Source organism: Notamacropus eugenii, chromosome 5, assembly GCF_028372415.1.
Source record: "Notamacropus eugenii isolate mMacEug1 chromosome 5, mMacEug1.pri_v2, whole genome shotgun sequence".
NCBI lineage: Eukaryota > Metazoa > Chordata > Mammalia > Diprotodontia > Macropodidae > Notamacropus > Notamacropus eugenii.
The window spans coordinates 27,156,154-27,183,088 of record NC_092876.1 but is presented as its reverse complement, the minus strand read 5'-3'; the positions used below and the strand labels follow the sequence as shown (position 1 = coordinate 27,183,088).

Below are 26,935 nucleotides of genomic sequence, written 5' to 3'. Positions count from 1 at the left end.
AGGGAGAGAAAAGAGAGAAGAGAGAAGGAAGAGAGAGGAGAGAGAGAGAGGAGAGAGAGAGAGAGAGAGAGAGAGAAAGAGAGAGAGAGAGAGAGAGAGAGAGAGAGAGAGAGAGAGAGAGAGAGAGAGAGAGAGAGAGAAACTTTCTCTTTCCCCCAAGAGATTGTCTGACTTTCTGTTCCAAATATAGGGAAAGAGATGTATCTGATCCTAATCCTTCCGCAGATCTGTGATCTTATTACACCAATGCCAGAGCACTTCACTGGGGTTCGGTGAGCAGGACTTGGTCTCCAGATGCCAAATTTACAGGAGCTGATTGTCCTTAGAATCCTGTACCAATGTACAAATAACAGAGATGAGGGAATCATGGTTCAGTGGAAAGGGTCTGGGATGTGGAGTGAGAGGCAGGGAGTTTTGGGAGCAGTATTAGTGAGAAGACAGTAGGGCATGAAAGAGCTTGACCCTCTCTTTCTCTTCTTCCTCCACTATGGAAAAGGATGGCGGTAACTTGTGTTCTACTATCCTTCAGTAGTTTTTCCAAGAAATTGTCTACTGGTGCATTTCCCACATATATAAAACAGTCATGATGACAAGATGACTCCCGAGACAGAAAACATTTACTAAGCAAGAAGGCAAAACCAATAATTATCACATTTGCTCAATAGAAGGAAAAAAATCAGACTAACCCTAACCAAACTACAACCATCCACCCATCCACCTGAGTCATCCTTTCTCACCAATGAATATAACATTAGTGGGGTAAGACGGGGGCACACAGTTTGAGTAATAGTACTTATTACTGGGGCATTTTGGGGGATGGGACACCAAAGTACCTGATTGCATCTGTATAGGATGTAGGGATTCCTAGGAGAGAGCCAGTATGATCAGCCTTGATTAGGGGATTGACTTATGGGAGCCCCTGTGAGAGCCCCTTGCTATGGACAATAAGCAGAAGGAGATTTGTCTACACTATGGCTTGTATTTAAGGCTTTTTATGTCCCCCGCCAAAGTGCTTAAGGGGGAATAGGCTGAAACATGCAGAATGTGGACAAGGTAGTAGGATGTGTGAATGGTCAACCAACTTGGAGATGGTTGATGGGCCTACCACGTATTTCTACTTACTTGGAATATATATGAGTTTTTTGCTTCTGACTACAGCCATGATCCATTTAATTCATAGTGTTTCTAACTGCAACCATGATCCATTTAACCCACAGGCACATGTATCTGGGGTTGGGGAAGGGACTAATAACTCTGGATTGAAGGAAGATCTTGATGTCCTTGGTCATCGAATACCACTAGTTAAGCAGAATGACATTTCTACTGTGAGACTGAAAGTCAGGAGGGAGGCTGGGGCAGGACAGGTAAATCTGAGAAGCATCAGCATAGAGAGGGTGATTAAGTCCTGGGGAGCTGATGAGATCCCCAAGTGAAATAATGTGGAGGGAGAAGAGAAGGGGGATCAGGACAGAACCTTGAAGGACACTTATGATTAGAAGGAATGATATGGAGGAGGACGCAGCAAAGGAGACAGAGGAGTGGTCAGAGAGGTAGGAAGTAGACAGGAAAAGAAAGAAGGATGCCCTGAAAACCCAGAGAGAGGAGAGTATCAAGGAGGAAAGTAGGACCAGCAGTGCCAAAGGCTGCAGAGTGGCAGAGAAGAAAGAAGGCTGAGAAAAGGCCATTGGATTTGATGACTTTGAAGAGAGAAGTTTCAGTGGAATGATAAGGTCAGAAGCTGGATCACAGAGGGTTGAGAAGAAAAAAAGTGGAGGCACCTATTGTAGATGGTCTTTTTGAGGAGCTTATTTACAAAGGTCAGAAGAGATATAGGATGACAGCAGGGATAGAAGGATCATGTGAGGGATTTTTTTTAGGATGGGGGAGACAAGGCCATTTTTGTAGGCAAGAAGGAAGGAGCCAGCAGAGAGGGAGAGATTGAAAATAAGTGAGGGGGGGAGATGACAGAAGGGGCAGTCTATTGGAGGAGATGGGATGGGATGGAATGGGATCACTTGGACAAGTAGAGGAGTTGACCTTGGGAAGGAGTAAGGCCACCTCATCATGGGTGATGGGTGATGGAGGAGAGAGGGGTGGAAGGCACCTGAGTGATAGGAGATGAGGAAGAGAGGTGAAGAGTGAGGTCATGCCCAATGGCCTCCATTCTTTTCTGTAAAATATGAGACAAGGTTCTCGGCTGAGAGAAAGAGGGGAGGGGGAGCCATGAGAGGTTTGAGGAGGGAAGAGTTTTGGAAAAGTCATTGTGAAGGTCAGGAAAGAGACTTGATTTGGAAGGTGTAGAAGGATTGCCTTGCAGCAGTGAGGGTCCAGTTAAGGTTGGGTAATATAAATTTGTAGTGGATTTAGGCAGACCACCTTTATTCAGTAGCATCTATGCAGAAGCAAAGGCTAAGCAACTGGAAGTAATTGTTTTTCTATTCTTACTAATTTTCTCCTCACTTAAAACAGTTCACATCTAAACATTTCTACATGATCATTATTTTTTTTCCAGTAATTTTTATTTTCATTTATTTACTTCTTTTTTCACACTTCAGTAGTATATTTATTGGTTCATAGGTTCATATAGCAAGTCTTTTAATCATGTACTTTGATGCTGTGGCCAGAGTTGAATTCAAGAGAAAAGTTCTATCCACCAAGATGGCTAATTACTAAATGGGCACAGTGATTCACAAGTTGATTGAGTTTCTACAGAATATTACAGGTCTTTCAGGTCTTTTTGGATGTCCCACAATGTATCTGCACTCTTCTTGAGTTGAGCTACCTCATCATCTTTCAGCTTCTGGTTGATAACGCTGATCAGTCCTCAAGCATTCAGAATGCTTGGAAGGCTAAGGAAAACTTCATTCTCGATGCCATACATCCCCTTCACCACAGTGGATACAGGATGAATCTTGGAGAGATTTTTTAACATGGTCTCAATTAGATCAGCAACACTCAACCCAATAGCCCAGTTAGTGTATCCTTTGAGTCTGGTCACTTCTTAGGCACTTTCAATCACCAGCTCATGAACCTCCTTCCAGTTTTCACTGTCATTGCCAGTTCCCATTTCTGGATTCAGGTCTTGGAGGGAAACGCCTGCCACATTCACTCCATTCCACACAGCCACACTTGAGTCCCCATGCTCTCCAAGGACCCAGCCATGGCAGCTGCTTGGATGGATGCCAAGTTTTTCAGACATAAGATAGTGGAACCTAGCAGAATCCAGATTGCACCCACTCCCAATCACCCAGTGCTTTGGCAGGCCATTCAGTTTCCAGGTGACATATGTAAGGATATCCACTCAGTTGGAAACCACAATTATGATACAGTCTGGGCTATACTTTACAATCTGAGGAATAATAAATTTGAAGACATTCACATTCCTTTGTACCATATTGAGGTGACTCTCTCCCTCTTGCTGGCGGACTCCGGCAGTGACTACAACAATCTTGGAACCAGCAGTGACAGAGTAATCTTTATCAGACACAATTTTAGGAGTTTGAAGAAACAAGCCCCCATGCTGTAGATCCATCATTTCTCCTTCGAGTTTGTCTTCCAAAACATCAACAAGGGCAAGTTCATCAGCAAGACTCTTTGCAAGTATGCTGATAGCACAGGCCATACCAACTTGTCCAACACCCACAACAGTAATCTTATTGTTTGGGGCTGCTGCCTCCTCTTCTGCAACTGGAACAATCAGTTTTTCTTTGAGAGTAGCCATTTTGTTCCCTGTAAAGAATAGTTGATTGCCTGTGATGAAGTTTGTCCCAAAGAGAGAAGAGAATCAGCTACGTCTTTCTCCAGCCATGCCCTAGCTACAGTAATTTTTAAATATTAGCTTTTTTTCTCTTTAAAACTTTGCCATTTTGTTTTCAATCCTTGGAAACAAAATCAGACCACATGGGCTCATTTGTTTATTGAATCCTGGCCTTGGAGTCAGGAAGATCTGAGCTCAAAACCAGTCTCTTACTAGTTGTGTGACCATGGACAAGTCACTTCACCCCTGCCTCAGTTTCCTCAGTTGTAAAATGGAGATAATAATAGTACCTTCCTCCATGGTTCTTGCAAGTTTCAAATGAAGTAACGCTTGGAAAGTACTTAGTATAGTGCCTAGCATATAGTAGGAGTTTTTTTAAAAAAGTCCCTCTGAACCAAGTGATAATTTCCCCCTTGACTCACTTGATATCTTAATGACTAGCTAGTCGACAGATATAACAGAAAATAGCACTTTTTTTTTGCTGCTAGCATCTTGATGATGGTGTACCTGTGCTTCTGGTGACTTGATTTAGGAGAGGGTCCTTTTTACTGTCTTCAGGGTGCAGGCTGACCTTACTCTCTGACTCCATTTCTATTTCCTGAAGTTGAAGTCGACTCTTTGGATTTCTACCCTAACCCAGACCCAATCCATGGAGGCTGAGCCCATTCCAAAACGTAACCAGAACCCCTCCTACATCAGTGCTCCCCAGTGCTATATAACATTTGCATGAAGATCCCTAGAGGTGGGATCCTACCACCTCCTGAAGCAACTCACTTCATGAAGTTTGTCCTGACATAAAACTTAAACCTTCCTCTCTGCAGCTTTTTCCCTCTAGGGCCCTCAAGGGCCAAGCAGATGAAGTCCGATCCCTTTGCACAGGAGAAGACAGCTGAGGTGTCTTCCCTAAATCTTCTCATCCCCAGTTCATTCAGCTGATCATCTCATGGTTCGAATTTGATATTCTTGTCTAGATATTGACCCAGTCATCTCTCTCTGGATGTTTTCCCCAGCTTTTCAATGTCTTTTCAAAACTGTGTGATGAGATGGGGGCTGGTGTGAGCATCCTGCTCTAGTACTGTCCCCTCCCATGACATCCCTACCGGAAGCCTCTCCTCTATGTTTCAAGGATTGTTTGCTCCCTCCTAAGTAAAGGTTTGACCATTTCCTGGAAGGTACCCAGGTGGGAGCAAAGCAGGCCCTTAGGAACTGTAGGCTGCCATTGGTGCATGCCCAGAAGTATGACAAAATAAGACAAGGTGTCAGAGCTAGAAGGAAGGAACCTTAGAACAGAGAACATTAGAGATGGGAAATATTTATCCAACAGAGGGCAGTATCCATCCTTCCTTATCCTGAACCCATATATGGTATACTATATCAAGTTTCTTGATAAGGGATCCTTCCTCTAATTACAGGGATCAATCTCTTCTTATACTCACTGGATAATTAAATCCCAACCCCAGCATCCTAGAAATAATATTATTTTGGGGTTCAGGTTTTGGGTCCCCCCCAAATTGGAAGTAGAAAAAAATACTGAATATAGAATATGAATTGGCTATAATGCAGGTAACTTATTCCTACACAGAAAATAATGAAAACTATAAAAAGAATCAGAGAGTGCCCACATAAAGCAATTTATACAGAATTCAGTAACTTAACTTAGGGGCAGAGAGGCCAAGCCTTGTAGGGACACAAAACAGTCCCTTGTAGGACTGCTTATTAGCCATTTTTACACTTCACTGTCCGTATTCTCTGTTGGTGAGAGTCTACAGGCAAAGTTGCTGAACTGGACCAGTCTATTCTTTCTGGTGGCCATTCTTCCCTCATCCGGAAGCTTCCTCTACAATCAGCCACTGCTATCACCGATTCAATGGTTATTGTTACTACCTTCAAGTTAGCGGATGATACTGTCATTGTAACCACAGCATTCCAGACCTTTCCAAACCACGAGATCACCTACCTAAGGAAAGAAGATAGTAGACAGAGGTGGCCCCCAAGCACAGAACCCGTGCTTCTAGCTGCATAGACAAGGGTGGGGAGATAGGGCAGTTGCACTCCTCCAAACCCTCTCTGAATGAAACACAGAATAGTCCTTAACTTCAAAGCAGAGAGGAAGAGAGTGTGGAGTGAGGTAGGTGACCCCCTTTGGTATATATCCTCAGCAGCCAGTTAGGAAACTTCATAATCAGACAGTGCCAACCCTCTCCCAACCCTCTCCCAACCCCCTCCAACCAAGCTTCCTCATGGTCAGCAGGAGGTGGGCAGAGGATATACTTTGTGTAACCCATATTTCCTTTGGAATGTGGAACACTGGTGCTGTGAGAAGCCTCTAAGAGACCATTTAGTTCCACCCCCTTATTTGACAGAGGTCCCAGAAAGAGGAAGGTACTTGGTCAAAGGTGCACATAAAGTCCATATCCAAGTGTTAATAGGATTTTACTGAGCCAGCCTCTAACCCGAGAATGATGAAACAGTGGGCCAGAGACAAAGTGCCCATCATCAAGTAGCCATTTAATTAACTAGTTCCATTACAAGGAACAGAAATCGGGAATTCTCTTGATCAGAATTCCATCCTCCTGAAGTGAAGATATAAGCCACAAGTGGGAAAGAGGGGGAAAGGCAGGTTACTAACAATCATTCCCAGGGCATGAGAGGTTTCCCAGCACAAACCCACAAATGGAAGACAATAAACAGTTCTGGAGTCCTGCAGGAGCAATATTGCTTGAATCCTTGGGGGTTCCCCAAGACCAGAGTTCCGTGATGGGAGCAGGTTCTACCATCTTTGATTTGCTTCACTTAATTTATACAGGCACAAGAATGAAGTGATTGTGAGAGCGTTGTCAAGGTTTGATTGATCGTTTCAAGCTGCATTGTAAGTCTGACTCACAAGAAAGGCAATTCTGAAAAGTTTAATCTATTAGTATGTTCATGACACATGGCATATCAATTTTTATAAAACTCAGAATTTCTTTCATACAAGGCAGGATGGCGTTATGCCAATTCCTGCCCTTCAGAACTGACTGGATTTTGGGCTAGTATCAATTTCTCTAACCTAACAAATCTCAAGCATGATCTCTTCTATGCCTTTATGTCATCTCTTCCTTTATGGTCGTCTTTTATCTTACACCATGCACCAAACTCCATTTATCTTTACTCCCTGGAAGCTACCCTGTAATTCTGAAGCTCGACTTCCCACATCCTTTATGTACCAGGATTTGTGCTAAAAGCACTATAGCTGCTTCTCCTAGGGGCTTACAGTCCATTGGGATGCTTCTATCCTTCGCTTCTACTCCCTACCCAGGAGTCCTATTTCCTTCTGATTGACTGGGAATACCTTTCAGGTATCCAAACCTTCCCTGTCTTCCCTTAACTGTCTTCAGGTTAACTGAGAGATGGTCTGAAATGACCCACTGCTGAGTTTGTGCCTGGCTAGATGGTGCAGTGGAAAGAGTGCTGGACCTGGAGTCAGGAACGCCTAGCTTCATATCTTGCCTAAGACACTTCCTAGCTGAGTGACCGTGGTCAGGCCACTTAACTTCTGTCTGTCTCAGTTTTCCCAGCTCTAAATTAGGGATTCTAAAAGCACCTCCTTCCTAGGGTTGTTGTGAGGATGAAAGGAGATATTTGTAAAGTGTTTACCACAGTACCTAGCACATAGTAGGTGCATAATAAATGCTTATTCCTTTCCCCTTCCCTGGCTTAGGAGACACTCCAGCCTCTCCCTCTCCTCCAGAAGAATACAATAGACTATTTGGCAGGAATTTTTCCTTGATTTTTTTGGTCTCTGAATCCCCAGCATCTAACTCAATGCCTGGAATTGAGTGATAATAGAACCAGGACTCTTGGGTTCGAGTTTGCTGCGTGATGTTGGGCAAAGTATTTTCTTTATCTGATCCTCATTTGGGCATCTGTGAAATGGGAATTATCATAGTCTCACCCTCTCAGTCAGGTAAAAAGCATGGCAAAGTTGAGAACCTTTGCAAACAAGGAAGTGGGAGGGATGGCCACTGTGGTGGATGTTTCCAAAACCTCAGATTTTCCATCTATAAAATGGGAGAGAAGGCTAAGTCTGACTTTCTAGTGCTAAGAATCTGACTGATAATATTCCTTGGCAGAAGGGATATGGGGAATCCAGGATAAGACTGGAAGCCTGGAAGACCAAAGGACACTCTTTAGAGATAAGACAGAACAGAGCTGCTGATGAGCTGACATCAACAGCCCCAACTGAGTGACAGTCAGTCACCTCTTCTTTACCCTGTTCTGGACTTGGTGCCAGGATCAATCAGCCAATGGTCCCTGTCTGGTGAGAGCCCTCAGTGGTGCCCAGGCTCTGGGGAGGGGATGCCCTCAGTCTAGGACCTTGGGGCTGCCATAAGCCTTCAGTGGTTAGGAACTCCAGAGAGGGAGGGCCCTGGGCTCAGGGCCACCAGTGTCCTTTATGGTCCTGTTCCTTTTCTGCAGATGAAGACTTTGAGCCTGAAGAAAGACGGATCTCAGGAGTCACTGAAACCAGGATGAGCGAACACATGGAACTTTCTTTGGTAGGCTTCCAGAGGAACGGACCTTGGCAAGGGCTTCTGTTCACAAGTAAGAGAACTCAAGACTCAGTCTCCTCTAGGATGACAGAAAGGTTTGCTATGGCAGAAAGAGGGTTGGATTGAAGTCAGAAGTCTGTTCAAATCTCCACTTTGCTGTGCAATAGTTTTGGGACCTGAGGCAACTCACTTCCCTTTTCTGGGTCTCAGTTTCCCCCTGTGTAAAAGGACTCAGTGATTTCTAAGGGCCCTTTCCATCTTTAATCTCACATGACCCCTCAGTCTCAACCTAGGAGTTAGGGGTGAAAGAGTGAGAAGGAGCAGCCTTCTCTGGAATTGGCTGCTGTGGAGGTGGGGGTGTCTGGGCAAAGCCCTGATTTCCCCAAAGCTTCCTCCTAGGAGGAAGGGTAATGTTCCCTCAAAGGTCAAGGACACAGGAGAGTTTGTGCTCAGCATCAGTTGATGCTGAGTATGATGGAGGCTTAAAGGAAGGAGAGAAGCCTCTGCGGAGGATATCCTAGAGAGACCCAACTAAGGGAAGCAGGAAGGCTCACAGCTGCAGAATTGGAAGAGTCTTCATTTTGCAGAGGAGGAAAGTGAGGCACACAATGGTGACGTGGCTTGGGTAGAGTCACCTGTATAGTAAGAACATGGATCAGGATTTGAACCCAGTCCTCCAGATCCAAAGTCAATGTTCTTTCCATTGTACCATGAATTCACTGAATGTATCCTCCAATGATCTGGATTCTTCTCCTTATTAGCTAAATGACCACGGGCAAGTTCCTGACCTTCTTTGAACCCCAGTTTCCTCTATTGGTGATAACAGCTTTTGTCCAACTGACTTTACCTGGCCTTAGGGAGGGAGTCACTTTCTAAAAATGAAAGCATTGTATTCATATTAACTACTGGTACATCAGTGGAATGGGAATTTGGCAGAGCAGGAAATCACAGAGGGTGTGAGCATGACTCCATCTGGCACCCTCCAGCAAGCCAAGGCTTGAAGATAAAGAGAAGGAAATGAAGGGAGTCTGATTGAGGCACAGGGTGAATGTAAAGGAATAAATGAGGGATAAATTTGGAAAGGTAGATTGGAGTCAGCCATGAGAGATCTCAGTGCCTGATGGGGGTGGCAGAAGGGAGCCATGGAAGGTTCTTGAGCAGAGGAGGGAAGGGATGCAGATGGTGCTTGTTCCAGTCCATGTCCTAACTCTAACCATTTCCTCCCCTCTCATCCCTTCCACTCCTTCTTCCAGTGCCCCAGCATTCCTTCTGAGTTCCCAGTTCCAACTGACACCTGCTCAAATGACCATAACCCCTATCGCGTCCCAACCCATGGAAGGGGAAAACATCACACTCTTTGTACAGAGCTTGATGGAAGAGGATCTCCTATCCTTCAACTGGTTCCGAGGGAGTGGCACAGAGCTGGATCAGCAGATCCTCACTTTCGTAGTCATCTCTGGCAGCCAGTCAATGGGGCAGGCTCACACTGGGCGAGAGACAGCAGAGGCAGATGGCTCCCTATATATCTCTAGCACCAGAATCAATGATTCCGGGACTCACACTCTTCGAAAGCTCCTCCTTCTGTCAGGCTCAGTGTCAAGCAAGGTGTTTAGCATCTACGTACCTGTCTATGGTAGGGGGCACTTGCCAGTCTCTCTTCTTCTCAGGGCTGTCAATCCACCATCAGTCATCCTGTCTCTGTCTTATCAGAGGGCTCTCTTACTTGAGGACTGGGATTGGAATGGAAGGGAAGAAGAGTCCTGGGCTCTGACTCTCTCCTTGGAATGGGAAAGGAATGTTTATTTACTTAATGGATTCAACAGTCATTTATGTTAGGGTCTGAGGAGGACACAAAGTTTAGCTTTAAGGCATGATCACTGCCCTCCGAGGTTTCACAGTCTAGTTGGGAGCTAAGGCATGAGACATATATATATATAGATAGATAGATAGATAGATAATGTTTAATATAAAATTTTGGAATAATCTCTTTGTTGCTCTCTGAAGCAAACTCAGAGAATGCCTCTTCCTATGTCAGCAAAAGCCAGCCAAGGCTGACTCTACATTCCTTAGGAGACCTTTAACCTAAGACACTATCTTGAATAACAGGACGTTTTCCATATCTTAGTATTTGTAGACATATACTATGTTATGGCATATTAATGGTAAAGAAAAATAGACATCTTAGGTCGTAATTTCTATTGAACCTTGTTTACCCTTTCCTATGTCAGTTATCTGTTTAGGGCAGGAAGCCTCCCACTTACTAGTGGTGGGATTTCTTTCCTTATCACCAAGACATATGTTTACCCAGCCTGGAGTTCCAAGGCCCAACTGACATTGCTTTGTTAATTGTCCTATCTTACTGAATTTATGGTTTGCTTAATTAGGAGAGTTCCTTTCTCACGGCAAAATGTATATAAGCCAGAAGATTTCTGCACTGGGTAGCCAGAACATTTCTGGCTCCATAATGCATTATGTTACTGTTGTCTTTAATAGGGAATTGACTGATTAATTAATTAAATCATAAAATGTATGCATTTAGCCTGCTGCCTTTTCTCTAACCAAGTTTTCAGGTCAACAGTTATGGCGCCCAAACGTGGATTGGAACTGAGGAACAGGACAGACATTTCCTCATCTCGCCAACGCCAGGACTCTGGCGCCAATAGGAACCGTTTTTCCTAGAGTCCTGGGCCTTGACGTGGTTGGGGTAAGTCCTTCCATTCCCAGCTTCCAAAGGACTCAAAAATTCCCTTTAAAGATAACCGCAGGACAGAGACCACTCTGCGTGAAAACGCCTCTGTATTAATTAGGTCTCCTCTGAAGATCGATCTAGGGAAATCAGCTAGCTATGGGTCAGTCAAAAATTAGAAGTAGAAATCCGGCTGACTAGACCCCTGCTTCTTGTGTGTCAAGCCGTTACCAACCTGATGATCACAGGTATTACTAGCACTAGTGTCAATCAATTAAAGAGCCCTAAATTACGTTGGCCACCACAGGGCTCTTTTGGACCGGTCAAAGTTACTTTAAGTTTAAAGGCCAACAAAACAACTAGCCAGTAGCGACAATGTTTCATCTTGGGCTTGCTGACTCGGCTGAGCGAGAACAAAAGACAGGTAGCCTCTTCCCTGTAAGGCTGGGAGCCACTTCAGCACCTAGTCATGTCCTGGCAAAAATCCTTTCTTCTTCAAGAGCTCCAGTCTGTCCTTCCCTTCACTCCCTCCATCCTATTCCTTACCCCTTTCCTTCCTCCCCTTCCCCTTGAAGGCCTCTGATCTGGGGAAACTGACGGCACCTAGATGCAATCTTTCCCCCTGGCCTTCCCCTACCTTAGACCTGAGGAAGGCAGCTTCTGTTCAAGCCTCTGTTGCCTCCCTCCTCCCCATTCCCCCTCCCCGCTTTCCCGTAAGGGCTCTGGTCCTGAAGAGGACAGTTACAATCCACCAAGAACTAAAGGCCTGAACCTATTCCCATGGGGCCTGTTTCTTTAAGACAGTCAGAAACTTTGGGGCACTAAGACTCCCCACCCCTCCGAAGACCGCATGGGTTCTCTGAGCAAAGGCTGCAGGATTCTCCTTTATTATCAGACCTTGGATTCTTGCAACCCCCTTTCCTCAGAATGATAATAGCCAATTCATGATGGAGATTTCTAGCAAGCTTCTAATTGCCTTCTCTCTCTGGGTTGTTTTTTTGTGAGCTATATTTGTATTTGTCCTGTTGTCAGTTTGTCTGTTGGTGTATGTCCCTGTCTGTATCATGTGTGCTGTGAATGTCTATTATCTTGTAAGATTTAAATGTAAGCAGCCAGACTTCAGTGGCTGCAGCTAGGGAAATAAGCAAAACTTTGAGACTTTTCCTTGTCATTCTGGTCTGGCCAACCTGGAATTACAATGAAAAGTTAGATCATCTCAGGTAAAATCATTTTAGCAGATTTGTATGTTGTGAAATTAATCAGAAATATTTCGGGAACTGATCATTTGAAATTACTCCTAAGATTGTGAGTAGCCCACCTTTCTAGGTACAGCTTGGAAATACCACCTAGGTCCTAGACATTCCGCCCACCCTGTCCCAGCAGCTCCATAGCCTTAGGGGCTCAGTAAATTCTGCTGCTGTGGGGGGATTGGTAAACGTGGAAGAATCAGGCCTGTAGCGAGCATTCTCTACACTCTGCCTGCGAAAGTCACCACTGGGACATCAGTTTCTCTGCTCTTGGTAAGCTTCACTTCTCTGTTCAATTGCAAAAAGTATTTTATCTCTGTTTGACCCATTTTCTGATTTGTAAAAATAATTATACTTGTTATGGGATCAAAATGATAAAACGATTGTAAAATGCTTAACATAATGACTGGTATATGTTGCATACAACATTATTATCTCTCTCTAATGTAATTGTTACCTTTGAAGTGGTTTTAATTGCTAAAAGTAATAAGATCAATAATTTCTGGAAATGCAAATTATACCATCTGTAGTTATTGTTGTGTTAAAACTATTTCTAGGATTGTATTTCTGAATTTCTCTTAGATTGTGAAAATTGAGTGACCACTGTAATCTAGAAATGGTGTTAGACAAAGCAATTTCTAATTTTAATTTTGTTGAAACTAAAAGATGTTGGGAAAATTGTGTAACACCAGTTGTGTTACTTTATCAGTCCTGCTAACTGTCTTATAATGTTTTGTAATTGTCATTTAGAAAACTAGGTATTTTCACTCTTGTCTGTTAAAAAAAAAAAAAAGTTAAAGCTAAAGAATTTGGCTATCTTCTGTGAAGTTGTAGGATTGTTAACTAAGTTATTTGGGATTACTGTTTGAATGCTGAAACCTAAAACTGTTAAGTGATTCCTGTGTATGGAAAGGAGGGAATGGAGTGAAAACTTTGTTTGAATTCCTTCTGTTCATTCAGAACAGTCCTCCCATTCCTGTGGGTAAGATCATCAGTCTTAGTAAAGGAATTTGGTTGGTTAATGCAAATTCTAAACAATGAATATTACTTGCACAGAAGTTGTAATAGATAGAATTTTTAGTAATTGGCTTTTACATCAGTAAAGGTTTAAATCTGAGAAGGAAAGATGTTAAATGGAATCCCTTTTGTGTGTGCGTCCTGGTAAATCTTTACTGTAACTCCAAGAGAGCAGAAATAACTGTTATCTGACTATAAGTTGTGATTAGTGAGACTTGCTGTTTAAGGTAAAAGGCATTTGGGACCATAACTATTTTTGTTTTGAGTTTGAATTTGGGTATAGTTCCCTGCATTAAATCAGTATCTGAGACACATGCCACAAAGGAATATTTCTCATCTGACTATAAACACTGAGGGGACAATTCTAAACTCAATCTAGGATGGGATCCCCCTGGCTCAGTTTCCCTATTCCTGAGTCTGACTATGAACAGATACTGCATGACTGGAGAATTTCACTCTTATCTGAATTCAAACAGAGTAAAGGATGTTTTATCCTGTCATATTTGATACCAAATATGTCATATGTCCCTGCTTTTTCCTTCTATAGCAAATTTCTGTGGTCAATAACAAGTGACCAGCAAAACATGTGAGCCTTTTGTGTAATCTTACTGGGAAATCTAATATTATTTTTATCTGAAATTAGAACATGGGCAGAAGTTTATGTAAACTACTTAAGACTTATCTTAAGATGTTCCCATTGTGTAAAAGGATTTTAAAAGCAACAGTGTTTTTCTGTGAGTCAGTCTCATATCTAAGAATACTGCAGTAATTAAGAATTCAGTTTGTTATAATACTTTGGAAATTCATATTACTTAAGAACATATTTGTAACAACTCAGCTTTAATGAATTCCAGTTTTAAAGGTTTATTTTTGCTTAAGAAAAAAAAGAGAAAGAGATATCAAGCATTTTAAAAGTTTCCAACTAGTTTTCTTCATAAGAGTTTAGTGAACATTAGAGTAAATTTTAAACTGTTTTTAAAGAAGGGAAATACTTTTAGAAGAAATGTTTTGAAAAATCATGTGTGATTCTTAGAAGGCTTACTAAAGCTTCAAAATAATATACTGTTAAATTAAGCTGTTTTGATCTGAATATGTAGTCATTCTATGGCCTAAGTTAGAGTTAAAGTTTGCGTTTGAATTTATTATGTAAAAGATTTAATTCCTGAAGTATCTCATTCTTCCAGGGTGAGTATAATTAGGGAAGAAAAACAACTTGTGAAACAAAGACGTAATTCCATCAAACTATAAATTGTCATTAACCTCTTTGCTTTGTTTAAGCGGGAATAAGATTCCAGTACAGTTATGCTAGCAAAAAGTAATAACTTATGAGCTATCTTGTCTTATGGTTAAAATGTAAAAGCAAGTGGAAGAATAGGATTGAGAGATTTGGAAAGACAAATTAAGTTCTGTTTGAAACTGAAAGGTAGATAAGATTTGGGAATAAATATGGGTTATCCAAACCCCTCTTGCTCCTAGATAGTTGTTTTGGATACTTTTGTGTCAGTTTCAGATGTTTTAAAGAGTGAGGAAGTATTTTATCTGAGGGATACCAGCCAATATTGATTTGCTATATAAGACTGGGACTGCAATTTACTGTTGTTTGAAGCTCTGATTACAGGAATACTTGTCTAAGTTATCATAAAGCCAATTGACATGTGCTGCAGGCTAACGGTGGATGCTTGGAAAGGTTTTGAAGACGACCTTGGACACGGCCTAGGTAGGATCTTCCTAACTTTATTTTCCAAATGTGCTATTTTCTTTCTGAGAAAGAAAATCTCCCACCTGATTATCTCTAAGCCCTGCTTTCAGCACCTTGTAACCTCATGATTACATGTCAGATAATGGCTTATTCCTGGAATCAACCAGAACTAAGGAGATTCTTTCCTTCTGTTAACATTATCCCTCTTTTTCTTTTATAGCAAATCTTTATAATCAAGAAGTTCTGAAAGTACAACACTAAGTCTATCAAATAATAAATGGAAATTGGAACATCTCTGAGTTATTATAATGGGGTGCAGGAATGAATAGCTTACAACCTTAACCTATATTCCTGGCCAAATAAATAGATATAATATAGAGATAACATCGAGGAAATGATTAGATCAGGTAATAAGATAAAGATGTAATGTGATAGATGTCTAATTAAATAGAGTAACAAATTTTGAGGAAAAACAACAGGATCAGCCTGATTCCTCTAAGAATTATATGCAAATGCATATGATTGACTTCTAAAATTTGTCATGCTTTGGATAATAAGATCTCAAATTTGGATTTTTGCATAAAATTTGTATAGGATAGTAGTAAAAGTAAGTGAAATTATTTCTTCTCCGTTAAAATATCTGTCCAATAAGTTAAAAGGCAGATGAGTTCATTATAGAGTTGAACCCTCACATTTTAAAAGATTCTTATTCCAGGTACAAGATTTAGGTAAAGATAGAAACAGCAAATAATGTGAACCAAAATTTTCTGAAATTTCAAAAGTGGAGAACAAATTTTAAGTAATTGTACTAATTTATATTGTCAGAAGTATCTGGGAACTTCTAGATCTGAACCAGAAAAGCAGAATTCTCTTTTTGAACTGTCCCAAGAATAAAACCTATTGTCAAAGAAAAGGTATCAGATAACTACATGAGAAATCTGGGATTCAAATTTAAATGAAAATTAAGAATGGATTACTGGGATACAAGGAACTTAATGTTAATTAACATTGAAATAATAATTGTATTGATTGGTGTGGTTCATGTTAAATTTTCTTGTTTGTATTGGTGACATGTAAATCTCCCTTTCAAAACTAGTCTATTGTGAGCCATCTAAGTTTTAATCTGTACCTGACAATGTAAAAATGCAATTTGTGAATTGTAAAAAAAAAAACTTCACTGTGTTGTTTGAACCTAGCCCTGCATGGCTGGGAAACTGAACTATTGCTAAGTGTCTTTAGCCATGTTAACTATGTTGTATTGTTTCATCTCAATTATCAAATCATGTTTTCTGGGAGACCCTGTAAAGTTTTCTGTACAGACTCTTGGATCTATCTGTCACCTCCATTGCTCCTGCTCCTGAGTGGATCATGCCCTCCAGTTTTGAAGAGGCCTGAAGAAGATGCCATCAGACATCGCCAACTTTCCCAAGAGCCTGGACCAGATTTGCATGAAGAGTAACTCTCACACTACTGGTTATTTAGAGGTTTTTTTTTCATATCTTTGTTGGTCCACAGGCAAAGCCTTCGGCTTGCCTTTGACCAAAAGGAGGGAATGATAATGTTTAATATAAAATTTTGGAATAATCTCTTTGTTCTCTCTGAAGTAAACTCAGAGAGTGCCTCTTCCTATGTCAGCAAAAGCCAGCCAAGGCCGACTCTACATTCCTTAAGGAGACCTTTAATCTAGGACACTATATCTTGAATAATGGGACTTTCCTTTGTATCTTATTATCTACAGACATATACTATGTTATGGCATATTAATGGTAAAGAAAATATAGACATCTTAGGTCGTAATTTCTATTGAACATTGTTTACCCTTTCCTATGTCAGTTATCTGTTTAGGGGAGGAAGCCTGCCACTTACTAGTGGTGGGATTTCCTTCTTTATCACCAAGACATATGTTTACTCAGCCTGGAATCCCAAGGCCTGACCAACATTACTTTGTTAATTGTCTTGTCTTACTAAATTTATGATTTGTTCAACTAGGAGAGTTCCCTTCTCACGGCAAAATGTATATAAGCCGGAAGATTTCTGCACTGGGTAGCCAGAACATTTCTGGCTCCATAATGCATTATGTTACCATTGTCTTTAATAGGGAATTGATAAATTAATTAATTAAATCATAAAATGTATGCATTTAGCCTGTTGCCTTTTCTTTAACAAAGTTTTCAGGTCAACACTTAGCACTTGAATAATTCAGAGATGATGAAGCTATCTCCTTGATGGCCACTTGACTGGATCTTAAACTCAACATGACCCAAACTAAACTGAGTCTTTCCCTCTAACCTCTGGCCCCACTTCCTATTTACTGTAGAGGTCAATACCATTTTCTCAATCCCTCAGGCTCACAACCCAGGTGTCTTTCTGGACTCCTCACCATCTCTCCCCCTTTCCTCCAATTCAATATGGTGCCAAGGTCATTATGTTCCCTTCTCTCCTCTGACACTGCTTCTACCCTGGTGCATCCATCATTGCTTCATGCCTGGACTATTGTGCTAACTGCTGGTGGGTCTGCCTGCCTCAAGTCTCACCTCACTCTGGTCCATTCAGTAACCAAAGTGATTTTCCTGAATCAAAGATCTTCCCCTTGCTCAATAAACTCTAGTAGTTCCTTACCACTTTGAGGATCACATATAAAATTCTCTGGCTCCTAAAGCTCTTCACAGCCTGCTCTTCTCTCTTTCCCACTTCATTTCCAGTCTTCTTGCACTCTCCTCTATTCTCTTATTTCCACACAACATACTCTGATCCAGGGGCTCTGGTCTCCCAGCTATTTCTTACACAGAACATTCCATCCCTAGGCTCTTTTCTCCGACTAATGCTCTCGCTCCTCATCTCTGCCTCCTGGCTTCCATTGCATCCTTCAAATCCTCATTTAATTCCTGCCTCCTTCAGGAAGACTTTTCTGATCTCCTTTAATTCTAGTGCCTTATACCTGCCAATTAACTCTATTTTAATCTTGTTTATAACTTGCTGGCACACTTGTTTGTATATTGTCTCCCCCATTAGACTGAGTTCCTTGAGAACAGGAGCTGTCTTTTGCCTTTTCTTTGTTTCCCCAGTGCTAATCAGTATACTCAGTTAAGTGCATAATAAATGCTTATTGGCTGACAAACTGACTTAATCCCAAGAATTGATGACTCAGTTGACCTTTAAAAGGGGAGCGACACCATCCCTGACTCTCTTCTCCTGGCTATGTAGCATGTGAGTATCCTTCAGATCTGTTACATGAAAATAGCATTAATGACTCCATTTTGTCCTTATCTGCCATTTTGTGAAGTTAAGCTTCAACTCTTTGGAAGTTGCCTCATTTTGGAAAAGTCACAAGATTACTCCTCCTCCCAACTCTCACCCAATTGAAATCTACAAATTTACCTCTCTCTGGTTAATATGATTTAAAAAAAAAGAAAAAAGAAACCCAAATTACTAGTAGGAAAAATGAAAAGGGTGAACACACCACTAATGAAGATGAAATGGGGTTTTCTTGGCAAAGATACTGAAGTGGTTTCAGCCATTTCCTTTTTCAGCTCATTTTACATGTGAAGAAAAGAATCAAACAGGGTTAAGTGACTTGCTCAGGGTCACAAGGCTGGTAAGTATTTGAAGCCAGATTTAAACTCAGGAAGAGGAGTCTTCCTAACTCCAGACCCAATACTCTATCCACTGTGCTACCTAGTTGTGAAACAGAATGGTAGATCAGTGGGATAGAGTAGGCATACAACACCCAGTAGGAAATGATTATAGCAACATTGTATTTGATAAATGTAAAGATCTAAACTTGTGGGTAAGAATTCACTATTTGGTAAAGACTTTTGGGAAAACTGGAAAGCTGGCAGAAACTAAGTATACACCAATATCTTACACCATTTACTAAGATAAGGTCAAAAGGGACACATTGCCTAGACATAAAGGGAGATATTGTAAGTAAATTAGAAGAGCATGGAACATTATCTATCAGATTTGTGAACAGGAGAAGAATTTATCAATAAACAAGAGATAGAGATGATTGTGGGATATGGAATGAATAATCTGGATTGTGGTTGATTTGTTTCAGTCCTGTCTGATTCTTTGTGACTCCATTTATGGTTTTCTTGGCAAAGATACTAGAGGGTTTTATATTTCTTTTTCCATCTCATTTTACAGATAGGTAAACTGAGACAAATGGGATTAAGTGGCTCACCTAGGGTCACATAGCTAGTGTCTGAGGCAAGATTTGAACTCAGGTAGATGAGTCTTATGGACTCCAGAGGAGGATGAAAGAATGTTTGAAGCTTGGTTATAGGAAGAGGAATCCAACAGTCCTCAACAGGAGAAAGTAGAGGCAGGGAGGCTATACATGACAAAGGGGCTACAGTCCATCTGTGAGAGGGGAGGTTGGGCTTATGAAGTCAACAAACATGTCCTAGGCGCCCACTGTGTTCCCAGTCCTATACCTCATTTTCCTCATCTGTAAACTGCACATGGTTCCTGCCCTCCATAAGTCATAGGATTAGAGTGACAGAGAGGATAGTAAATTTAGAATTGGAGGACTTGGGTTTTCCTCTTTCGTGTGAATTCTTCAGTGATCGGCCCTGGTAGATAACTTCTATATTTGTCTTTTAAAAATCTGAGATGGTCAGCAAGTCCCTTTTATAACCTCAGCACTCTCTTCAAGTTGGTTTATCTTATCCTCATTAGAAACCTTTCTACTTGTGTTTTCAGGGTTAGACTTTTGAGACTTTATGATGAATGAATAAATGAGGAGTATTTATTGAGCTTTGCCTATGAGCCAAGCACTCTGCTGAACTCTGGAGGTACAAACAAGACTGTTTCTTCCCTTAAGCAGACTACCTCCTAGTACAGGAGACATTGGATACGAGGGAGTGGTGACCAGAGAAGCGTTTTGCTATGGGAAGATCATCTATATTGGACTGATTTCCTGTGAAGAATATTAGGTCTAACACTGTACCTAACCCTGCCCTATGGGGGTGCTGGAGCCAGCTCAAACCAATTTACAAGAGCTGATTGGTAAATTTTCAGCCTGAGCATTTGCATCTCAGAAACTGGCTAATGCAACAAATCAGAGCTTGATGTATTGGTCTAGTGATTGCTGCCTTAAGACAGTGGTGGAGAAAATGTCAGTAATGCAGATTCAATTGACGTACATCACACATACATTCTCTTCTCCCCCACACTCCCAGATATTTGGTTGTTAAACCAGCCCATACCCGTATGTAGCCTTTCACCCAACTCTTTGAAGTCTATTTAACCTCCCCAAATCCAAGGTGTGAGTCAGACCATGGTCAGCTTTCTTCCTTACCTATTACGCCAATATCTATAATTGAATGAGCACCTGCCCCCAAGGTGCCCTTCATTTCTACATCAGGACTTAATTCTTCCTTGTCAAGAATTAGGTCCAGAAGCATAGCAACCCTGGTTCCTTTGTCCCTTGTTTGAAGGATGAAACTATCCTCAAGGTGAGCCAAGGTAGAATTCTGACCAAACTGGCCTGATTTCTGTTCTCCATATGTGGCATTTCACATCTTACCTCTGGGTTTTTGCATAAGCTGTTCCTTCTGCCTGGTATGCCATCCCTCCTTATCTTCAAAACTCTGTATCTGTAACTCCCTCCAAGCCTTATTACAATTTGGAGGCTTACGTCAGCCATTATATTGGCCATCCTTCCCCACGTGTTAGTGATGATGCCTGAAGTTCCTTTGTACTTTTTTTTTATATTATATTTTGTTTTTGTTTCTAGGCATACAAGTTGTTTTTAACCAGGAGAATGTAAACTCCTTGAAGACAGGAACTATTTTCCTTTTGTGGGCCAGTTAAAACCAGTTTAGTCTGGATGGCTCCAGACACTTAAAATGCATGTATGTCAAGTCTAAGAAACCCAGAGGCTGGGCATTACCTCCTCTGTCCGTTTTCAGTCTCTTGCTGGATTGGCACAATTAGTGATAAGTTCCCTACATCCCAGTCCCTTGTTCTTCTCTCCTCTTGGACAATTTAGATCACAGTCTTTTTTTCCTGGCTATACAACTATCTTCCCCTACGGATGACATGGCAGTCTCCTATCTAAACCTATATGACTGATACCTGAAGGACACTGGACCTTTGACCAGAGTTACAGCCCTCAGGATGGGGCCACACACTGACACTTTCCTCTCTTGGCATCTGTTCTCCCCCTTTCCTTGTGAGGAAGAATAAAGTTTGCTAGCTGTTATCCATGTGTGGCTCTGATGTTCTCCATCCCAACTCTGCTGCACCCTATAGTTTTGTCTTTGCAGCCCTGGTGCCTAGACCAGTGTTTGGCACAGAGTATGTCTGGACATTCATTGTCTTGAGGAGCAAAGCAGCCAGATTTGATACCACCTCATTTTCCATTCCTCCTGCTTTTTGTAATGGTTAACTGAAAAAAAAATCCCTCAAGTGCAGAAGCAAAATCAATGCAAATATGGCAATAATGTAAATTAAGCCAGCTTATGAAATGGAAATTCAGATCAGGTTTAGAAATAAAGTTACTCAAGGAGAGAGATTATATCTTCAGGAGGCATCATGACTTCTCCTGGGAGAGAGCAGTGTTAGAGACATTGCCCCTAAGGGGAGCTATGTGTGGACTCTATGAACAAAGAACTTCACAACTTTGAAGTACCAGCAGTTGTGAATTACACTTTACCACACTTCTTTCCAGGGGTATAGTAGAAATTGCTTGAACTGGTTTGAGAGAACCAATTGTTAAATTTTCAGTATGAACATTTATACCTCAGAAATTAGTGAATGCTACAAATCAAGGCTTGATTTATTGTTTCATTGATTGTTTAGCCTTAAGAAGGTCATAATGAAAATGTTAATAATGCAGATTAAACTTAAAAGTGTTGTGTGTGCCTTTTTCAGAGTTGGTTGTTAAATCTTTACTAGTGCACTCCTGCCTGTATCCCACATGTATGCCTCATTATCATTATATGTTGAGTTTATGCCCACTGTTTGCATATATTATGTGTGTGTCTGTGGGTGAATGAGCCCCAGATTTTGGGGGGAGTATATGATTTTTTTCTAAACAATTGCTCTTACTATGTCTTTGCTAAAAGGTCATTACAATTTAAGCTAATTTGTCAAAAGCTGATTGCTAATGGTAAGCACATCAGTGGGGGCTCAAGAGCTATAGTGTTAGTATACATATTCCCATAGGATTATGCCTAGGACCCAAGGTAGTATTCATTCCTCTGGGGGCCAAAGCAGTAAGTTTGAGTGCTGGTGAGTATTGATGGGCTGGCCCCAGAGATGTTATTATAAAGGAATTGTAACATTCAGATGGAGGGAACTCCCATTACAGTAATATCACAAATCCATAAAAATAGTTATTGCATTACGTGTTATTAGAGAAAGTAAATAATTAACATAGGTCTACCTGTCCTATGGCCAGAACTGCTTTTACACCTCAGGGAAATCTCAGAAGGGAATTCAGTTAGGTTCACCTCCCCAAGGCTCTCTGTCACATCTCTGTGACCCTCCTTACCCTTCAGTGAGTCCAATAGGAGGTGAAAGGGGTGGACTGTGGGAGGAACTGAGTGACCCAAGGCAGGAAGCAGATGGGGAGATCTAAAGTCCAAGCCCATAAAACTCTTTCAGAAGGGAAAGGAATGAATCAAGAGACAGAGGAAAAGTGATCTTAGTCCCTCCAGAGACAAAGAAGAAATAAGAGTTGAGAGCCGCTTCCTGGTGGATTGGGACAGGGAAGGTATTGGGGCTGGGGTGGGAACCAGCCTCCAAACCTTTGTCCATCTTTAATCAGACACTCCAAGAGAGCAGGATTGGGGCAGAACTTGATGCTAGAACTCATGGATACTCCCTACAGGGGCTTCAGCTCCTGGAAGAGGTTTCTGCTCACAGGTGAGAAAGATGAAAGCTTGGCAAAGAGGGAGGGAGGTGTCGACTATCAATCTCTTAATTATTTTCATAAATTTTTTTATTTTAAACAAATGCAAAATGAGAAAAGAAAAAATTGCCATATACACAGTAGACTATAAGAGAGAATTAAATATAAAACAAGAAATTTTCATTTCAAGAAAACCTATGTAATTAATACTACACATTGTTTTGAAAGCTGTCCAGCTTTGTTTTGCTTCCTTGCTGGTTTTCTTTTGTTTTCTGCTGGCACTTTTTACTTTATTTTTTCCCCCTCTCTTCCCCCACCACCCTAAAAAAGGTTACAATTAATTGTGAATATATCTATGTATACACATATACATACATATGCACAGATATCTATAAACATACACATATATGCACATATACACTCATACACATATATGTAAAACTGTTCTCTGCTTACTTCCTCCTATCATCTGTTTCTCTGAAGGTAGAGAATATCTTCCTTCATACGTCCAAGTCTCTATGTTTTTCTAAATCAACGAGCTCATCATTGCCCACACCACAGTGATATCTCAATCTAATCACAATCTGATTTCAAAGCTTTCCCCACTGATTTTCTGCATTCCTTTTATTCATAGCAACAGACCGGTTGTTTCTCTGATGCACTGTTTCATTTTCTCTTCATTTTTTCATTCTTTTGTTTTTGTGTTAAGATTCCTGGTGTCTTAGAACATCATTAGCTTTCCCTTGCCCAATTCTAGTTTTTAAGGAATTATTTTCTTCCTTAAGTTTTTGATTCTCTATTTCAAGTTGATTTTCTTTTCATAATTTTCTTGGATTGTTCTTATTTTTTCTCATTTTTCTTCAATCTCTCTTATTTGATTTTTAAAGTCCTTTTTAAGTTCTTCCAAGAACTCTTTTTGGGCTTGGGACCTTTTAATTTTTCTTATTGAAAAAGGAGTGGCTTTTTAAGCTTTATTATCTTTCTCTTCTCAGTTATGAACCCACATCTTCTCTCTCTTCATAGTAGCTATGTTTGGGTTCTTTCTCCTTTGCTTACTCTTATTCATTCACTCATTCCATTCATTTTGTTTTTTAGCAGTTATTAGTGTGATCAAGGTATGGGAGATAATGTCCCAAGCCTCAGGTCCTTCTTCTCAGGTCTGTCCCCAGGGCTCAACCTGGGGCTCTCCTTTCCACTTCTAAGCCACAGCTAGGGCCCAAGCCATGCTGTCCTGCAAATGATTTTGATTTTTGTGGTTTCTCCAGTGGCTGCACACTACAGCTATCCTCTCTGCCTCAGAAATGAAACCAATGACTCTGTTGTCCTGCAAGTACCTTCAGGCAACAGGGTTCCTGACCCTCTTCTACTAAACTCACCAGGTGCATGGCAGCTCCTTCTCCCCCCTTAGTGATATCCCATTCCAGAACATGTCTGGTCAACACAGCTTGCATCCCTCAGTTGTGGAAGGTCCTTCAGTCTTCCCCTCATCAACTGTCAGACCCCCACACTGCCTGGGAGATGAATGTTTTTAAGGCTGTGGCTGCCTTCCTACCCCAGCTGCCCCAAGGGCTTGTAGTTGGTTGATTCCGCAGAGTTGACCTGGAGGTGTCTGCACTTCACTCAGTCCTAACTCAGGTCAGGGCTCTACTGGGGTCCCCTCAAATTGTCATGGGAGGACCACTGTTTTACCCCATGTTTGTTTCTGTTGCTCTGAGGAGATGCTCTATCTTTTCTTTTCAGGGAGGAAATATGGAGAGTTGAAAGTTTTCTGACCTTCTCCACCTTCTTCCCAGAATCTTCTCCCAGCTAACAGGCTCAATGAGAAGGGAAGCACTCAGGAGTGAAGACAGAAAGAGATAGATTATATTTTCTGGTAGAATGGTTGTAGTATGAGAAAGCTGAATTGGGGGAGAAAAGTGGAAATGATTGAGTATAGTACAAAAGAAAGAGCCCAGGTCTATGAGTCAGGAGATATGGGTCTTACTCCTGGTTCTGACATTGATACAAATTAATTTGCAGTTCTGTGCCAGTCAGTTCCCTTCTCTGAGCCTGAGATTCCTCTTTATTTATTATATTTTTATTATATTCCAATAATAATTTAACTTACTATATTTTAATTATAATTAAATATAATAATTGTAAGAGATATATGTATGAAATACACCTAATTTTATACTTAATCTTACAAAAATTTAACAAAGTTAAATTATATTTTAATTTTAATTAAATTTAAAATTGGATTAGATGACTGCTCAAAAATTCCGACATTATGACCTAAGAATTTGAGATTCTTTCATCTTAAGATTTATGATTTTGATCCTATAATTCTATCTCTAACATTCTATGATTCTGATCATATGATTCTGATTTTTGACCTCAAGATTCTATACTTCAAAGATTCTATGATTCTTCCTTTCTTTAAGCAGATGCTGAGGTTTGTGTCTTTTCCTGGACTTACTTAGGTGAGGGACAGGGAAAAAAAGGTTGGTATAGGTAGATAAATGGGTGGATTATGGGGATGGTTAGCCCTTCTTGCTGGACGCCAGGCTTAGTCTCTGTTCTCATCATTTATCTGAATAAGTCATTGACAGTCATTCTTGGGAGGGCTTGGGTCAGGGCTCAAGGCAAATTGTACTGTAGAAACCTCTCCCTGCCCTAATACTATTTGTGGAAAAGAGTAGGGTGGCTCATTCCCTAGTAATCACAGCCCAGACCACACTGTATTCTTGGTGGAGGGATGATTGGGTGATTTAGGTGTATGGAAGCCAAGTCCAGGCGTACAGAAGATCACCATTACCTTTGTTGTTATGAGTTCTTGAATTGTCCTGACAGATATGCTCAGCAGTCTTCAAACCCAGATAAGTCTCCCCAAGCCTCCACACTCAAAGGCAGCTAGGGGGCATCAGAGAGCACAGAGTCAGAAAGACCTGATTCCAATCCAACCTCAGACCCTTATAGATGTATGGCCCTGGGTAAATCACTTAACTCTGTTTGCCATAAAATGGGGATAGCAATGTCACCTACTTCCCAGAGTTGTTATGAGGATAAAATGAGATAATATTTGTAAAATACTTAGTGTAGTACCTTCAATAAGTATGTGTTTCTTTCCTTCCTTTCATGGGTAGATCTGCTGATGTACATTTCTTCTTCAAACCTCCAGTATTATTATTCCCTTTTTATAGATAGGAAAACTAAGGCTAAGGCAAAAGAATGGCCAAGGCCAAGTGCCCTAACTACTATGCTGTACTGCATCTAAGCAGCTGTGGCCTCAAGTGCTATTCTGTGGCTCTCCTGATTCTGAACTCTCCCCTAACCCCTTAATTTAGTCAGGCTTGTTCTTGGAGGATGAGCACCCTGGCCATTGCTGGGCCCAGACAGGAGGCCTCTCTAGCTCAGCTGGACTTGGCATGGCTTGGGGTCCACTGGTAGAGCCTTTGAGATCCATCCTCACCTCTGGGTCCTGATGTGGCCTCGTAGGAGGCTGTTAGGATATGTGAGCCTGGCACATACTAGCTGTTTGATTGACAGATGTCCACTGAGTCTTGTTGAAGAGGAGGGGTTCCAGAACTGTTGGCTGGGTCCCAAGGTCAGACCTTCTGAGTCTTTCCTCACCCCCACTCCTAGTGGGTTCTCTTCTCTCTCTCCAAGAATCTGACTTTGGACAAAGTAATTCCTCTCTCTGGGTCTGAGCTTCTTCCATTATCAAACAAGGGATTTGGAACAAATGGCTTTGCATTTTCCCTTCTAGATCAAAATTCTATATTCTTGGAGGTATCATCCAGTAATGACATCCAATGTTCTGTGACTTATTGATTATATTTGTGCATAGAATCATAAGACCTTAAGCCATAAGATTCAAAAGATCCCTTAGAGTATAGAGCATAGGCTACCAGAGCTGGGAGGGCCATAGAACAGGGGATGTCAAAGGCAGGAGGGTCCTGAGAACAAGAAATGTCAGGGCTATAATGTTAGGGCTGGGAAGGCCCTTAGAACGGAGAATGTCAGGGCTGGGAGGGACCTTAGAACATAGAATGTCAGAACTGGGAGGGTCCTGAGAACAGGGAATGTCAGGGCTGGGAAAACCTTTGGAACATGGAATGTCAGAATTGGGAGAGGCTTAGAAGAGGGAATGTCAG

The 26,935-nt window shown here is 41.3% G+C and overlaps 1 protein-coding gene and 1 pseudogene across 1 annotated transcript in view; one reads left to right on the top strand and one right to left on the bottom strand.

Moving 5' to 3' along the window:
* Positions 1 to 2,704: 2,704 nt before the first annotated feature.
* On the bottom strand, positions 2,705 to 3,721 carry LOC140503733 (L-lactate dehydrogenase B chain pseudogene; annotated as a pseudogene).
* An 18,847-nt stretch (positions 3,722 to 22,568) lies between these two features.
* The window catches only part of CEACAM20 (CEA cell adhesion molecule 20), a 28,659-nt gene continuing 24,292 nt past the window's right edge, over positions 22,569 to 26,935 (top strand). The window contains exon 1 of the mRNA XM_072615529.1: positions 22,569 to 22,813. Coding sequence (XP_072471630.1) covers positions 22,750 to 22,813 — 64 coding nt within the window. The 5' untranslated portion in view covers positions 22,569 to 22,749. The remainder of the gene's footprint in view (positions 22,814 to 26,935) is intronic.